The sequence below is a fragment of the Carassius carassius genome, chromosome 4 (assembly GCF_963082965.1).
Source record: "Carassius carassius chromosome 4, fCarCar2.1, whole genome shotgun sequence".
In the NCBI taxonomy this organism is placed as follows: domain Eukaryota; kingdom Metazoa; phylum Chordata; class Actinopteri; order Cypriniformes; family Cyprinidae; genus Carassius; species Carassius carassius.
Window position 1 is genome coordinate 10,066,557 of NC_081758.1, and position 17,247 is coordinate 10,083,803.

General features: G+C 34.8%; 1 protein-coding gene across 1 annotated transcript in view; it reads right to left on the bottom strand.

Annotated features, from left to right (window-relative positions):
* Nucleotides 1-17,247, bottom strand: part of LOC132133632 (calcium/calmodulin-dependent protein kinase type IV-like) — a 54,256-nt gene that overhangs the window by 36,808 nt on the left and 201 nt on the right. The window contains exons 2-6 of the mRNA XM_059546519.1: nucleotides 17,082-17,222; nucleotides 5,052-5,130; nucleotides 4,062-4,124; nucleotides 3,739-3,821; nucleotides 611-683 (exon numbers count right to left, since the gene is read on the bottom strand). Of these exons, the coding sequence (XP_059402502.1) occupies nucleotides 611-683; nucleotides 3,739-3,821; nucleotides 4,062-4,124; nucleotides 5,052-5,130; nucleotides 17,082-17,185 (402 nt within the window). The 5' untranslated portion in view covers nucleotides 17,186-17,222. The remainder of the gene's footprint in view (nucleotides 1-610; nucleotides 684-3,738; nucleotides 3,822-4,061; nucleotides 4,125-5,051; nucleotides 5,131-17,081; nucleotides 17,223-17,247) is intronic.

A 17,247-nucleotide genomic window follows, 5' to 3' on the forward strand; every position in this document is an offset into this window, starting at 1 on the left:
GCAACATATCTAAATATCATCTAGCTTAGTTTATTAATCTAATATTTAACTTTATTTCAGCTTTATAATAATTAACAAAAATCTTTTAATACTTTTAGTTTTCACGATATTAGTAGTGCATCCAATCAAACCCTACAGTATCCTACAGTAGCATGTCTCCTGGTAATGGAAAGGTTGCTACACAAAATAAAATATGAAAATATGAATTGCAAAAAGAATAAACAGAGTGTCAAGTAAGCACAGACTGAAATCTTCTCAAAGTTTATGTATTTAGTGGAGTTTCATGCTTTTCTCATGTTCAGAAGACTAATACAATATTTGCCCCAATGTTTGCTTCTTGTTTTATGCAAACCTCTTCTCTTGTTTATACATTTACAAAACAGTCAGTTTTCTTATTTGGGATGGCTTGTTAATAATTTTACACACAATATAGTTCAAGATAATATTATTGACAAAAAATTGTGGAACCTTGCTGGGTTGTCAATCGATGACCAATGTAAAATCTGCGCCCTGAAGCAAAGGCAGTTAAGGACCACTAGTGTATCACATTCACAAAGCTGCTAGTTCAGGAAGAGCAACCGTTTTAGACATGAAGGTGTTAGACACTCACCGCAACCGCCTCCAGCACTTGTTTAACTGCATCAGCGGCGTCTCGTTCGCTGTAGTAGCCCTTCTCCACCACCCTGGAAAATGGAAGGCACCATTTGTTCTCCAGTGTAACTCCATATTGAGTGAACAAACACTGGATGACTCTATTTCCAATTTTCACTTTATTATTTTCCAGCCTAAGTGTGAGTCAACCACACCACAGCACACAGGATTTATTGAGACATTTCTATTGGTTGTTCTTAAGAATGAGAGTAAAATGGAGTGAATAACAATTAAATCAGTGGATTTCACAATAATAAGTGTTTCTCTATTAAAGTGGTGTTTCTCTATGTGATTAGTTTATGAATGCAGACACTTTTATTCTGTAACAAATGATGAAGGTTTATTCAGGGCTTAGAGTTTTTATTATATGCTTTTCACTAGACCAACTAGACAGGAACATTTCCCAAAGTACAACTGACTGCCAGGGCATTGCTACAGATGCATCTCTATAAAAAAAAGAAAAGTAAAAAAATCGTGGAAAAGTTCATTTCAGTAATTCAACTCAAATTATGAAACTCGTGTATTAAATAAATTCAATGTACACAGGCTTAAGTAGTTTAAGTCTTTGGTTCTTTTAATTGTAATGATTTTGGCTTACATTTAACAAAAACCCACCACTTCACTATCTCAACAAATTAGAATATGGTGATATGCCAATGAGCTAATCAAATCAAAACACCTGCAAAGGTTTCCTGAGCCTTCAAAATGTTCTCTCAGTTTGGTTCACTAGGCTACACAATCATGGGGAAGACTGCTGATCTGTCAGTTGTCCTGAAGACAAACATTGACACCCTTCACAAGGAGGGTAAGCCACAAACATTCATTGCCAAAGAAGCTGGCTGTTCACAGAGTGCTGTATCCAAGCATGTTAACAGAAAGTTGAGTGGAAGGAAAAAGAGTGGAAGAAAAAGATGCACAACCAACTGAGAGAACCGTGGCCTTATGAAGATTGTCAAGCAAAATCGATTCAAGAATTTTAGTGAACTTCACAAGGAATGGACTGAGGCTGGGGTCAAGGCATACAGACGTGTCAAGGAATTTGGCTACAGTTGTCGTATTCCTCTTGTTCAGCCTCTCCTGAACCACAGACAACATCAGAGGTGTCTTACAGAAGAAGAAGAACTGGACTGTTGCCCAGTGGTCCAAAGTCCTCTTTTCAGATGAGAGCAAGTTTTGTATTTCATTTGGAAACCAAGGTCCTAGAGTCTGGAGGAAGGGTGGAGAAGCTCATAGCCAAGTTGCTTGAAGTCCAGTGTTAAGTTTTCACAGTCTGTGATGATTTGGGGTGCAATGTCATCTGCTGGTGTTGGTCCATTGTGTTTTTTGAAAACCAAAGTTACTGCACCCATTTACCAATAAATTTTGGAGCACTTCATGCTTCCTTCTGCTGACCAGCTTTTTGAAAATGCTGATTTAATTTTCCAGCAGGATTTGGCACCTGCCCACACTGCCAAAAGCACCAAAAGTTGGTTAAATGACCATGGTGTTGGTTTGCTTGACTGGCCAGCAAACTCACCAGACCCAAAAAATGCAGATGAGCTGAAGGCCACTGTCAAAGAAACCTGGGCTTCCATACCACCACAGCAGTGCCACAAACTGATCACCTCCATGCCACGCCGAATTGAGGCAGTAATTAAAGCAAAAGGAGCCCCTACCAAGTATTGAGTACATGTACAGTAAATGAACATACTTTCCAGATGGCTAACAATTCACTAAAAAACATTTAGTTTTATTGGTCTTATAAAGTATTCTAATTTGTTGAGACAGTGAATTGGTGGGTTTTTGTTAAATGTGAGCCAAAATCATCACAATTAAAAGAACCAAAGACTTAAACTACTTCAGTCTGTGTGCACTGAATTTATTTAATACAACGAGTTTCACAATTTGAGTTGAATTACTGAAATACATGAACTTTCCACGACATTCTAATTTATTGAGATGCACCTGTATGTGGTTGCATGTGTTCTGCACCGTAAGAACCTGCAGTTGTTATGTAAAAAAAAAAGAAGCTATTTCTACTGGATTTAACCACCGACTAAAAATTATTTTGTTGTTATAAAATAATTTACATTGATTCAGTAATAGTAAATATATGTTTTGATTTGAGTAAAACAATTTAGATTTTAAAACTTTTTTGCTTTTTACCATGCCATTTTAGCAGGTTAAACTTTGCTGGTGCAACTTTAATAATATTTTAAATAAAAAAAATATATAATAAAAATAAAAATAATAATAATAATAATAATAATATGGAGCCCCGCAAAAAAATAAATTAAAGTGTTGATGTAGCTCAATTGGTAGAGCATTGCGCTATCAAGCGCAAGGTTTGGGGTTCGATTCACTGGGAACACATGATAGGTAAAAATTGATAACCTGATAAAAGCAACTGCTAAATGCATAAAATTTTATTTTTAATTTAAATTTAAAATTGTGCACCCCATTTACTAATTTGTTGCTTCGGTTTACTGAATATAAACATAACATAACATAACATAACATAAAAAGATATAACAAAATAACATAACATAACATCACACCAACAGGTTTTTGAGAATGCGGACAGGAAGCAGAACAAATTATAATTTTTTTAATTTGATAATTTTCTTTAAACAAGGGCATTTATTATTATATCAAGTGTACGATTTAATTAAAATGAGTGAACAAATTATTATTTTGTGTGCACAAAATGGAACGATTAATAAAATTGAGCTCACAAAAATGAAGGAACTAATTAGTAAATCACCAAATTAGTGTAAAGAATATATATATATATATATATATATATATATATATATATATACTGTATATTAGTTAAATTAAAGGATTTAATTAAATTCAAATGTACATCACAAATGACAATTCTAACAGTATGCGTGCTTTCCTCATCAAGGTGTCATATCTGTATCACAAATAAGTTAGGATGAAAAAGTTCTAACTCTTAAGTATGAGCAATAGAAAATAGTGATTGTTGCCTTAGCAGACACACTTAATTACAGTTCTGGGAGAAAGTGTCACTGCACAGCACGGAGTTTACAACTTAATCAGCCATTATTTGCATGTAGCACTTTACCCCCATGGTGAACTGACCTGTCAAATAATTCTCCACCGGTAACAAGTTCTAGCACAAGACTGATCTCCGCAGGGGTCTCAAAGATTTCCTTCAATTTGATCTGACAGAAAACGGCATAAAAAAAAGGGAGAGCATTTCACTGGAGGAATTCAAAAACAATACATGATGAATTATTGATGTAGACTACGGTAGCTATAATGTCAGACTAACATTTGCATAACGCATACTAAATCAAACACAGTCAGTACTGCAGAGACAGGGTGAACATCTAAGTGAGTGTTCTTGTAGATTTATGCATATTTTAGGCTGTGAAACACTGTAAATGCCCCTTTAGACTTACTATATTTGGATGAGAGAGGCGCAGCAGTACACCTATCTCCGTTCGTACAATCTTCTTGTCAACCTGCAAGAACAGCCAAGTTATTGTCTGAGTACAAAGTGAACAAGGTGCACACTTATAAAGCCATTACAATCAACTAAAGTGTAATAGCAACATCAACTCACTGAGGGAAAAAGGAAAGTAAGAAAGAAAGAAAACCAAGCACTTTTCCTCAAGAACATTTAATGGGAATTCTGCAAATTACGGTACTTTCATATATATTTGGAACGATCTGAGGGTAAGGAAATTCGAAAGTTAAATAAAAGTTTTGTGTCAAACATAAGAAATAATAATAACTTCTTTTTTACAGGGGTAAAATTGTATATATTATTAGTTAAAAACACCTGAGGTTGTACAAAGCTGAAGAAATGTGTAAAAGCAGCACAAGTAAAAAAATGAATAAATAAAAAAAATTTAAATAAATGTGTGTGTGTGTATATATATATATATATATATATATATATATATATATATATATATATATATAGTTTCTCGCTGTTCATAAACAAGTAAATAAATAAATAAAACTTTGTTATTCTCTTTCTATTTTTTTCTCTGTCAGCCACCTTTAGGAGTTTTTGCAGTAACTTGTACACAATGTACACAACATTTATAAGCAGCGGCTAACAATGTAATGCACTATATATTATAGCACACAAGTAACATAATATAAATACAAATGCATTAGTACTACTCCCTATACACAGGCACAAAAAGCACAAATGATGATGTAAATAGAAATGTATGTACTGCTCTGAAAACAGCTCTGGCTGACATCAGTTATTACCCATCATGCATCAGAGTGATGTAGAGAAATGGAAGGCAACAACGTTGAGGTCTTTTAAGATGGAAGGAAGTCCTGACCAGAAACTCCTTGGCAATACGAGGCAGAACAAAGGCAAGAGAACAAAGCCTGGTAACATGTGGAGAGAAATGTGTCAGTGCACTTACTGTTTTTTTCAGCATTTTCGCAGCATAGTGCTTCTGGGTGCCTTTCTGACGGCATCGGAACACCACTGATGTGGCTCCCCTGCAAGAGAGAGAAAGAGCAATGACTCCGTTCCACAGATTAATAGGGCACATTTATCTTCAATACACTACAGTTTAAAAGATTGGTAAATAATTTAGATATTTATAGAAAAATTCTGTCATGCTTACCAAGGCTACATTTATTTATTTGATCGCCAGGCGCAGGTCAAAAAAGCGCAGAAAAGGTACAGATGTTAAATGAGCTTCAGTAGAACAACAGTAAACTGTGGTCTGATGAGATGTTGTTATGTCAGTAAAACTTAGAAAAACGAATTTTCCTGTCCTGTCAGCCGTTTTACTTTGCTCACAGTGCACACTCTTCAACTGTACGTGAATATGCAGTACACACTCTATATCACTTCACCAGAAATAAAACACACAAGAAACTATGAGCTTTCAACATTGTAGTTCTGACGTCAGTTAAATCATAAAATTACAAAAAGCCGATTTGATAAATTATCAAAAATGTGCATGCATTTTTGTATATATGCATCACATTTAAGAAGATTCAAGATTTATTTGTCACGTACAATACAACAAGCAGTGAAACGTAGGTCTGGCATACTCTTTTTAGACTGTCCAAAAAAAGAGAGAGAGAGAGAGAGAGAGAGAGAGAACATTTAATACAAATAATGAAATATACCAGAAAATGATAAGAAAAAAATATGAGGAAAATTAAATACAAATAATGAAATATACCAAAAAATGATAAGAAAAAAATATGAGGAAAATTAAATACAAATAATGAAATATACCAAAATATTATAAGAAAAAAATATGAGGAAAATTAAATACAAATAATGAAATATACCAAAAAATGATAAGAAAAAAATATGAGGAAAATTAAATACAAATAATGAAATATACCAAAATATTATAAGAAAAAAATATGAGGAAAATTAAATACAAATAATGAAATATAAACAATATAATAAACTACTACATAGATGATATTTAGAGATGCTACACAGAAATTGCTACACAGATGATGTGCAGAGATGTAAACAATGTGCAGTGAGGATGAGTTGCATAGCTAGTTTATCTCAAAAAAAGTACAGTGTGGAGAGAGTTATTGGGTAACCCTACACTACCAGAGTCTCTAAAGTGCAGTGTTTTTAATGTCCATGTTTAGTAGTCTGATAGCGTGAGGGAAGAGTCTCCTTCTGAGCTTCTCCATTTTTGCCACTGCGGAAGAACGTCTCTCAATTGCATGTACTAAAATATTGTGCAATTTGAGATCAGAATATAAGGCACAAGCTGATATGTACTTTTTTTGTAATTGAATGCACAAGTAAATTTGAGCAAAGTGCACTTGTACTAGGAAATATGCAATATTTTTTTTATTATTTGGTAAAGTACAAAAAAAAAACCTTTGTACAGAGTACAATTTAAGTATTGGTAGAACTGTTGCAATTAATTTATTTTGCCAACTAACATAATGTAAAACATTCACTTTTCATTGATTATATAAAATCAGTGAATAATATAATACAATATAATAAAATATCAGTGAAGGTTGACTAAACTTTGAAATATGTAGTTATTTGCATGTCTCATGCATGAGTATGCAATGATGGAGAACAGACTTTTGGGGGCATCGAGAAAAAGAACCAAACTGACTGTACAATAAAGCTATAGTGAGCACCTTTATTAAAATGCCTGGAAGTGGGGAATAATACAAAAATGGTCATATTCACTCAGTATTACTTGCTCTAATTCACATCTCAATCTCAATTACAATTAAGTTCAAGTCAGCTGTACTTATTTGTCTTTTAGGCACTAAAATAGTGCAGTACTTTATGGTCAAACAAATTTTTATATTGAAATAATGAAGATTTCTGTTCAACCCCAGACTGGTTGTTGGCCCCTCCCTAGTCTTGCATAGCCAGACCTTCAGACTGATGGCTAAAGGTCTGGAATTCACGGCAGCTTTCACTGACCGACATGTCAAACAACCAATCACAGTTCGCTATCATCAACTGTTTAAATTTCAGCAAAACATTACAAAAACTCATCTATACATACACTAGTGGCAGTAAAACACCAACAACATTTTAATCAACATTTTACTTTGAAAATGTTGCAAAACATGCAAGAAGCAGGGTAATAGCCTACGATTTTGCAGAAACATTTTTCCAATGGTTATCAAATTGTAGGGCCAATTCAAAAATCATGTTAGCAAGTTTTGCTTGAGCTAGGATACATTTTCTCACTAGTTATTAAACTAAACTACAAATGTATTCGTTAACAGAAAGTTTCCATACTCTATAGAGCTGAAGATCTTTGCCCGAACCTGATGGGACCCAACGGGTTCGGCCTTAATTTATATCATTTTACACGGGCTCGTGCTTATGCTCCGGCTTGCGTGGTAAATAAGCGGTCATTTGATGCATTTAGATTAGCGTGAGAAAGATGCGAAAATGGATGCTTAGGAGGTGAAATGGAGGCTTGCCTCTGGCTATTACGTTTTGGTTGCAGCAGCAACTAAAGCAAAGTCTGAGGTGTGGAAAAGTTTTGACCATGTGCATAATGAGAATAATGAGCCAGTGGGTTATGTGAAATACAAAAAAACGTTGCGTTGATGACAGTTTGTGGAGAGAAGTGGCAAAGCAAATCCCGCTGAGCCTTTGTCTTAATTTCGTTATTGCCAAATACCCATCTTAATTTAGAATTTATCTTAATTTAATTTGTTATTAAATATTATTTTTTATTGGTGCATTGGACTATTTATAGGCTAAGTGTATGCTTAGGTCTATTTAGAGTGCTGAGATGTAACAATGTTACAGAGGACTTATTTTATTTCTTAGTTCCAACTTCCAAGTGACCTATAGCCTATGTTAGTCATGAATAAATTATATTAAAACATGTATAAATGACTAATTCAAGTCATTGACAAGTCATGACAAAAGGCAAAAGAGCTTTGTGCATGTGCACATTTGAATAATGAACAATCAAAATGTACTTGTCGGGCTCGGGCCCTGGCGGGGCTAACGTTTAAGGCACGATTACAGCTCTACTCTATACTGTGCAGAACAGTAAAAAATCTAACCTTACATTTAATGTAATTTTACAGTAAAATACTGTTACATTTACAGCATAACAATTCATTGTATAATTTACAGTAAAAAACCCATCAATTGACATTCCCAGAATTCTCTGCATGACACTTCACATTTTATGTTCTTTCATTGAAATACTGTTTCTTAGTTTTATCTTATAAGTTGTCAGTGTATTACTAAGTTACAAAATCGATATTAGTACTTCAATAGGTAGGTATAGTAAAATCATATCAGTTAAGATAGCTTTTTACTGGAAATTTTAATTAAATCTGTAAAACCTAAAATGTTGCTACCATATTTTTTACGGTAAAGTTCTGGCAAGCACAGCTGCACTTTTTTATTTATTTATTTTTCACTGTGTAATTATTAAATCCTGTTAAAGACTTCGGAGTGTGTTCTTTTAACTTATGCCAGAATACAATCATCTAACAACCACTCAGAAACAAGCGCCCACAACTAGTTGTTTGTTTAACTTTGTGAGCTTTCATTCTCTTAATATCTGATTCATAATCAGATCACTTAATACGGTATTTCACTGGCACAGGACCAGTGCAATAAACCAGTGCAAGCAACAGCCAGCAGTTACAAACAAGCTGGAAAGTGTCCAGTGTGCAAATAAATGAAATTTGGGTGGACAGCTTGGCTAATGCAATTAAAGCAGAGAGGCCAACTCAGTGTCCAAGAACTAGCATCTGGGTACTCATTAGGAGACCAGTGCCAGATCCACACAGCTATAGATCTCCTCCCTCTCTCTCTCTCTATGCTGACGTAAACTCCCACTGACTCTACATGTGAACAGATATCAGGCGAGTGTAGAAACCAGTTTAAAGCTCCAATCTGCTCCACATAATCCTCATGTAGGTCCCAAAAATATTGACTTCAGTTGGTTATATAACAACATTTGAAAGAATTTATATACCTACCAACATCAGCTGGTAATTAGCAAAGTACCTCTGTGCATAGAGGACCCTGTTTAGATGTCCTCTGGATCCTTAGCACTTAAAGTACTTGAGTTACTGTACTTATGGCGCTTTTCCACTGCGTGGTACGATTTGGCTCGGCAAGGCTCAGTACGGTACTGCACAGCTCTGCACAGTTTGCATTTCCAATGCAGTTTAGTATCACTTTAGAGTGAGTTAAGTGATGTCACACTTGATGATGTGTACGAAGACGTAACACAGCACAAATCCATGAATGAATGTTCCAAAGTGAAGTAAACTTCATCAGATTTTCCCTGATCAGGGAGTAGAGAGCAATGAACACTGTGTAGGGACCATGTCAATAGGAACACAGTTCAAGACTGGAGCGCACTTCTAACAAGCTGATTAATCTGAATCAGGTGTGTTAAAGAAGGATATACAAAATGTGCAGAGCAGGGGGGCGCGAGGCTTGGAATTGAGAACCACTGCTATAGTCTAAGAAATGTCTGTAGATATAATGTACTGTGTTGATATGAAGCCTGTGATTGGGACTCATAATGACTCAGTTCATTTAATCATTAAAAGTTAGTAAAAAGACATGGCAGAAGGATCTATATTAATGAGGATCCTTGGCTTGCAGGGTAATGACAGGAAATGGACTAGCCACTTCCCCTCCAGATCCTAATTGTCTGTCATGGACTCATTCAAAACACAACACACATAACCCTAACAAAAACACACTGATATAGCAGGAAACCAGGTCTGCATACCTGTGAATATCTTTGGTGACTGATTGATGTTAGACTTGAATTTAAATTAACTGTACCATAATAAGCTATTTTGCTGTTGCTTAACATTATTTATTGTGATGTGAACAGTGAGCAGGGGTAGCATTTTAGTGAAAGATTAATGAAGTCCTTTTTAAAAAAACAATACAAAAAATTTTTGTCAATGACAACGGAACAAGATAATCCAGGATTATGTTGACCCAGGGTCATTTATTTGTGTGTATGTATGTATTTATTTATGTTAATACATTTTTGAGAAGATGATTGAGAAGATGTTGTTCATTCAAAACTATCTTAACTTTATCACAGGATAAATGATTAGTTGATATCTTAATAAATCCTCCACTGATAAGTCACTCTGTCTCAACCTCCTTCAATTGTAGCATTCACTGGATTTCCATCTCATTAGCTCCCAATTGGACTAATTAGTATTGTTTGATTAAACACATGCATGAGATTAGAGGCATTTAATTGTAAGGTGATTAGACAGTTTTGTAACCGAGTTATCCAGGAGCAGTGGCTAATTTGGAAAATGCGGTTTACAAAAATAAGATATTTTGTGGCAGTGATTTTTTGGCACTTCTGTGATACACATCACTGGCTAACACAATTGCATAATGTAAAGTGGAAAGTGAATTTGTCTTATTTCCACTTCCAAAAGATGAAGCCACAAAGAATCAGTGGTTAAAATTCACAGCAGTGCGACCACAATATGTATGTATGTATATTTTTTGAGTTTGTTTAATTTTACTGACGACCACTTCTCTATTCTTCGGGAGCTCAGCGTGGGATTCACAAAATGCTTTCTCTTGAAAGATGACTGAATACCCAGTTTATTTGGATCAGCTGGCTTCATGGAACCACAGCCTGTAAGTTTGATAAATAATCGATTTTTATATAGGGAGAATGTGAGCACTGTGTGCTCACTGCTCAGGTGCTGCCGCTCTCAAAATAAAAGTCCCACCTCGAACACATCGGCCTAACAGAAAAACTTATCGCCCAATGCCAATATTTGAAAAATGCCAAGAATTGGCTGATATATCAGCCTTGGTGATATATCGGTCAAACTATAATTACCATTACCTTTCTACATTTATTCACGATTATGTTATTGTGTTGTTATGTTGTGTTTATTCATACAGCACAGGCTATCTGCAAATGTTTGAACAATGATTTCAGTAACCGTATGCATTTTGAAAAAATAACAACATATACATAACAACATAACATAACGTTTTACTCATGTGGAAACTGTAATGCTAGCAAAACTACATAGAAATCTGTTGATTTCAGGTCAGTGTTTTGGCTGTCAATAGGGAATAGTAAGTTGGCTGCTCGGATACTTGCAGTATACTTGCAGTATAATGGCAGTTTAGAACACAATGAGCAATCCAGTCATTATAAATTAGTGTATTAAATGCATATTTTGAGAAAACAAAAGCATTTTTTGACCTTCAATGCATGTAAACCTATTGTAGGAAATGCCCAAAACAATATAAGGTAGCTTAAAATGGCATAATAGGGCCACTTTAACTTATTTTAACTGTTGCAGTTAAGTTGCAACTTCATCATTACAAATGTGTAATTAAAATGTAAGTACATGACATCAATACAATATTCAATTCAATAGAAATTAAGTATATTTAACTCTACCATAAGTGCTTGTCAGTACATTTGGCAATACAACTATTTAAAAAGACAAGAAAAGTAATTATAAAATTACATATAAATATGTATAAGTGCCTCAAAAAATGGCTAACTTCATATAATAGAAATTGTAATTATAATACATTTTGATTTAACTGTAATTAAAAGGCAGTTAAGTGTGCGAAACATTCAGTTTTAATCATTTCACTTTTAAAGTATATAATTTTCAGAATCATCACTCTTTTAGAAAGATCAAAAGGGTCTTGCAGCAAGACTTTTAACTATCAGCATTAAGTCTGGTCCACATTCCTGCATATTCTGGCCAAGAATCGCCCACGAGCCATAACAGACCGAGAAAATGCAAACATGATTTGTTTACCAGGTGGATGGATAACAACTTGTGTACTCTGACTTCCAGAAACTGTAAAAAGTCTGAAAGTTTTTGCTATTCATGTGTACAACATTGTCTATAATCTCTCTATGAGTAAGCCGTCAGAGACTAAGAGTAGTTCAGATCCACCAAGCCTGAATGTGTTCTGGGAAACAGAAAATGAAAAAGTCGTAGTGTACTCCTTTTAAAAAACAAACAGGCTGGCAGATGGCAGTCCTTCCCGTCATAAACCATAACTATTCATCATATTAATAATATCACATTGTAAATGAGAGATAGATACTCAGAGGGCTAAATGACTACATCCACCAGTTATGGCAGATCATTATGAAACACATACGAGGTAAAGATGATTAATCTAAGGGGGCTTTGATTATCAAATCTGCAAAGATTAGCACACTACAGCACCATGTGTAGATGTGTCCACCATGATTACATTTTTAGATCATTAACAAAATTTAATAACATGTAATGGGATGATCTGCACATGGAACTCGGATATCTTCAGGCAACAAGCACAAAAACTAGCTTTATGGCAATTTTCAGAGGTAGGGTGACCAGACAGACGCCCCACAGTTCTGGTTTCACAAGTTGAATTTAAATTCAAATGCCAAAAACGAATAATACATAGTGAGATTCCTAAACATTTTTGTCAGCTGAACAAGTAATTATTTCAATAATTTAACAACATATTCATATGTACATGGTTCTTTGATATTGGTTATTGTCACCGACATTTTTGTTTTATTTTTTTTTGTTTGTATTTTACAATTAATTTGTTTTTATTTATTTATTTTTTCACAGAATGGATAGTTCCAGTTCTGAATACTGACTGGTCAATGCAGCATTGCAATCATGCTAAAATACAAATAGCCAGGACCATATTCACAATATAGCAAAACTTCTCATATTTTAATGCATAAATAAGACTGTTTCAATTTCTTTCCCTCAATTCAATTGGATAATGAATAAGTTGCAACAATTCCATGCAAAAGGTTTGCAACTGTAAATATATTAATCTTGATCTAACTGTAGTGCTGATAGTGTATAACTGTAAATAATGTTTTGGATGAATGTGGCTTTCTCACTATAACCGCATGCATCACACACATTCTTAACAGAAGCATTTGCGTGCACTTAATGCATAGCTGAGTCAGTGTGGATTGTATGTTACACAAGCTGCTCCTGTTTCTGTTTCCGACCATTATATAATCACAGCAGAGACTGAGAGAGAGAGAGTGAGTGTGAGAGGGAGGAAGAGTAGCTCTCCTGGGAGTATGGTAGGCTTCATTATTCAGCTCATTCTGCCTTCTTCAGGACCTGGGAGGTTTGCATCTGGCCCCATTTTACAAGAGTCCAGCTTCTAAGCCCATGCACTCCAAAATGATCAGCCAACTATGAGCCTGTAATGCTAATGTATGAACTTCTTTAGCACTGGGTTAGAGATTTTTGTTAGAGATTGTAAAGCACAGATATGAATATGAATACGAAAGGAATAGTTCTCTTAGAAATAAAAATTCTGAAATCATTTACTAACCCTCATGTTTACAACCCTGTACGCATTTCTTTATTTCTGCATTATTTGTTTCTATGTATGTATTTGTCTGTCCATACAAGGAATTGATGTCATTGTGTCTCAATGTAATGTTACACTAAAGCTATTCATGGTCATTGAATAAAAGAAAAAAAAAAAATCAAATGAAAATCTTAAGCTTATAAAAATTACATGAAAATTAGAAATGTTTCCTTAGCAATTAACTGAAATAAATAAGTCAAAGTATTAAAATGGCTAAAAATGTAATAAAATTAAAGTTATACTATCCTATAAGGCACACATCACTAATGCTTATATTTAACTCATAACCCTAATTATTAAACTTCAGCACACATTAAGAACCATTTATGTCCCATAAATGATAGTCTAAGATCAGATGTCCAGTTTTCACCTAGCGGACCACAAAACAGATAAAATAAAATCCTATCAATTACATGAATGAAGGGACCTGGGTCATATCTAGAGACCTGAATATCATAGATTTGAAGTGGGCTCTTTATACCAATAAGTAACCACCTATAATAAGCTTGCAACACTCTAATAACCATCCAGAACACCCAGCAACCACAAGGAAATTGCTAAAAATGTGCAAAACACCTTGGCACATAAAAAAGGTCCTAAAAATTACCATAATGTTATGATGTTTTTAGAACCTTGGAGTACCGTGCAAATGTCATTGTACATTAATTTGAGCACCATGATGATACCATTACTGTTACTGTACGGTTTTGCCCAGAAAACCACCCACAAACACACTAGCATCATAGCAGGGATTTTTGCACAGGCAAGAACCATTCATATTTTTCCAGAAAATGAGTTCATTTTGTAATGTTGTGCCTCAGCGCTGTCCGGTAAGTAATGACATCAACAGATATATTACACCCTCATCAGCACAGATGCATGTGATTATTTTATTACAAGATTAATTGCATTAACTGAATTTCTCTTTAATTGCCCGCAGATACACATCACTATCAGCTGAGCGGATGACAAATTTGATTCGGTTTGCTTCCGCAGGCTGTACCAGCTCCATATGTGTGTGTTATGCTCTAATTCGTTCATCCGCTGGGTTTCCGTTCCTCAAATTAAACACCTTGATTGTGATTGTTCAGCATCTGCCATAAAACCTCACAAGATTACAAACAGCTTTATAATTAGGCCTTGTTAATTTTCACCAAATGCCATTTTTACTTTTTTAAAAACATGACAAATGAAACAAAAGGCTTTTGTAGGATACATATTTTCATTCAGTGGGAAGATATTGAATTAATATAGGCCTACAATTTATTCAGGAAAACACAGCAAGCATTTATATATTCATGGTACACCCTAAATGGAAATATGTATTCTTTCTATGTTAGACTTTGGCCCAGGTCTCCCTGAGCATCTAGAAAGTACAGACTGTAACTCTCATCTTGGCTGATATAGTAGTGTGGGGCAGCCATTGTTATAGAGGCAAACAATTTATGGGCATTCAGCAACAATTCATGGCCCACCCGTCACAGATCAATGAATGTTCCCCCTCCTACACACCGTGCTGTGCCCAGTCCAGAGATGCTGAAACACCACAATCTGATTTTCCAAGACAATTTAGGTTCAGCATGAACACAAAATCTTACATAGTCAGATATTTTAAAACGTCAAAAGTTCACGATATACCATCTAATATCATCACACACTCTTAAAAATAAAGGTTCCAAAAAGAGGGTTTTGCAACAGTGCCGCAGAAGAATCATTTTGGGTTTCCCAAAGAACCTTTCAGTAAGACCTTCTGTGCAATGGAACCTTTTAAGATGTTAGACGTGCCTATAAAGTTTCTTTTTTTTCTGTGCATGGTAGCAGTAACAAAAACAATAGCTACTCTATAGCATTATTGTGTCTGAATACTGAACAACTGACATCTTATCATTTATGTTGTTGTTTAAACCTGTATGCAAGATCTCACTAGCAAAAAAAGTACTATAACTTAACTGTAATTCTTGGACATGCACTATGGTAATATAATAGTTTTTTTATGTGCTTTATGGAGGACCATGAAAATATCAAGGTACGTGAATATGGAAGTAACAACTGTTCCAATTGTTTTAACAAAATATACATAAACAGTCAAATAAAGTATACCTTCCTCATATCTTGAAAGCATTTATTTGCACAAAAAATAAAGAAAAAAAAAAAAAAAAAAAATTTTTTGCTAGGTTTAAACAAGTTGCTTCTGCGTCTTATCCTAGATTGCTTGCCAAACAAAGTACACTATTCAGAGTTCTGCTGATTTAATGATACTGCCAAATGTGTCCGACTCTGTGTCCTGGAAACACTTTGAAGATGTCCTCTTCTACTACACATATCACCTGGTGACAAATGACTGGGTGACAATGTAAACACCACTCAGGTTTAGACTAATGACACCTGTCTTAGACTAATGAGACTTTTTTCTTATGATGTAACATTTCCCATGAGTCTCATAGAAATATTTCAACAGACTGCAAATATCTGACACACATATAGGAATATAGGGGTAATAAGGGAGAACAGAAACAGGTGGGAACTAATCAATTAACTAGAAAAACTGAAAACTAGGTCAAAAGAAAGAAACAATGGAACACAGAACAGACCAGACATGTGACAATCCACAGAATTAAATTCAATTTAAAGAGTTGTCTGGATATTCCAGTTTTTAATATGGTACTTTTCATGAAAACGGTTTAAATAGGTGTCCCTTTGTCCCAAACTAGGAACGTCCAAATTAAACTCAATTTTAATAAAACTTTTAATGTTGACTACATTGGTCCAGATCAACCCTGTTACCAAAAACGATTTGTGTACAAATACATAAAAAAATAACAACATCTAAAAACTTTTCTAAACTAGCTGGCCGTGACAGCAAAATTTTGGCTAAATCATTCCATTTCTAATCCACAAATTAACAAATTAGTAGATCTCTAGTAGCAACCAAGGTTCAAATCCCTATATACTTGTCTTTTTATTTTTTTATTTTATTTTTTATTATTGTTGCTGTTGCTGACTGTTGCCAAGCTCAATCCAAAGGAAAGTGTCAATACTTATAGTATAAACTAACATATATTATATGTGTATCATCAGAACGTTTCCAAAGTAGCTGGCCACTATAACATCTAAATCATCTCATCATTGATTAAATAATTTCACAGAATATGGTACAAACTGGTGTCTAAATAAAAACACCAATCCCACATTCTTTGGAGTGACAACTATTAGTCTAATCCATTTTACACACATTTTAGCGTTTGTCAAGCTCAACTATTCAACCTTGTTACCCAAATTAAACACGAATAAACTCATTATGTTTTTCTTCTAATAACTAATATTTATAAGAAACATTCGTTTATTATTCTGAACCAACCTCTGGTCCCTACAGCCTGTAGTGTGCCACCACAGAGTGAAAGCTTAAATTAGGCGAAATCTGACTTCAACCCTGTTACATATTCTGTTATATATTTTGTTAGGGGTGCAAGCAGTGAAATTCGCTTTTAATAAGCGTTTGTTTGAGCTGCTGCTTTCTCCAGCACATCTACTCCCAAAACTCATCAACACATACTGCTGCACTTCAGCTTACCGTCCCAATTCAGACTCCAGCTCATAGAAGTCCGCCAGCGTCTCTTTCTTGGATCCGTCGATCCAGTATTCAGGAGCGGCTCTCGAGGCGGTCACTTTCAGCATCTCCAGCGCTTCAGTTCACTATCAGCGGAGCGCCGACCTACACACAAACAACAACATCACCA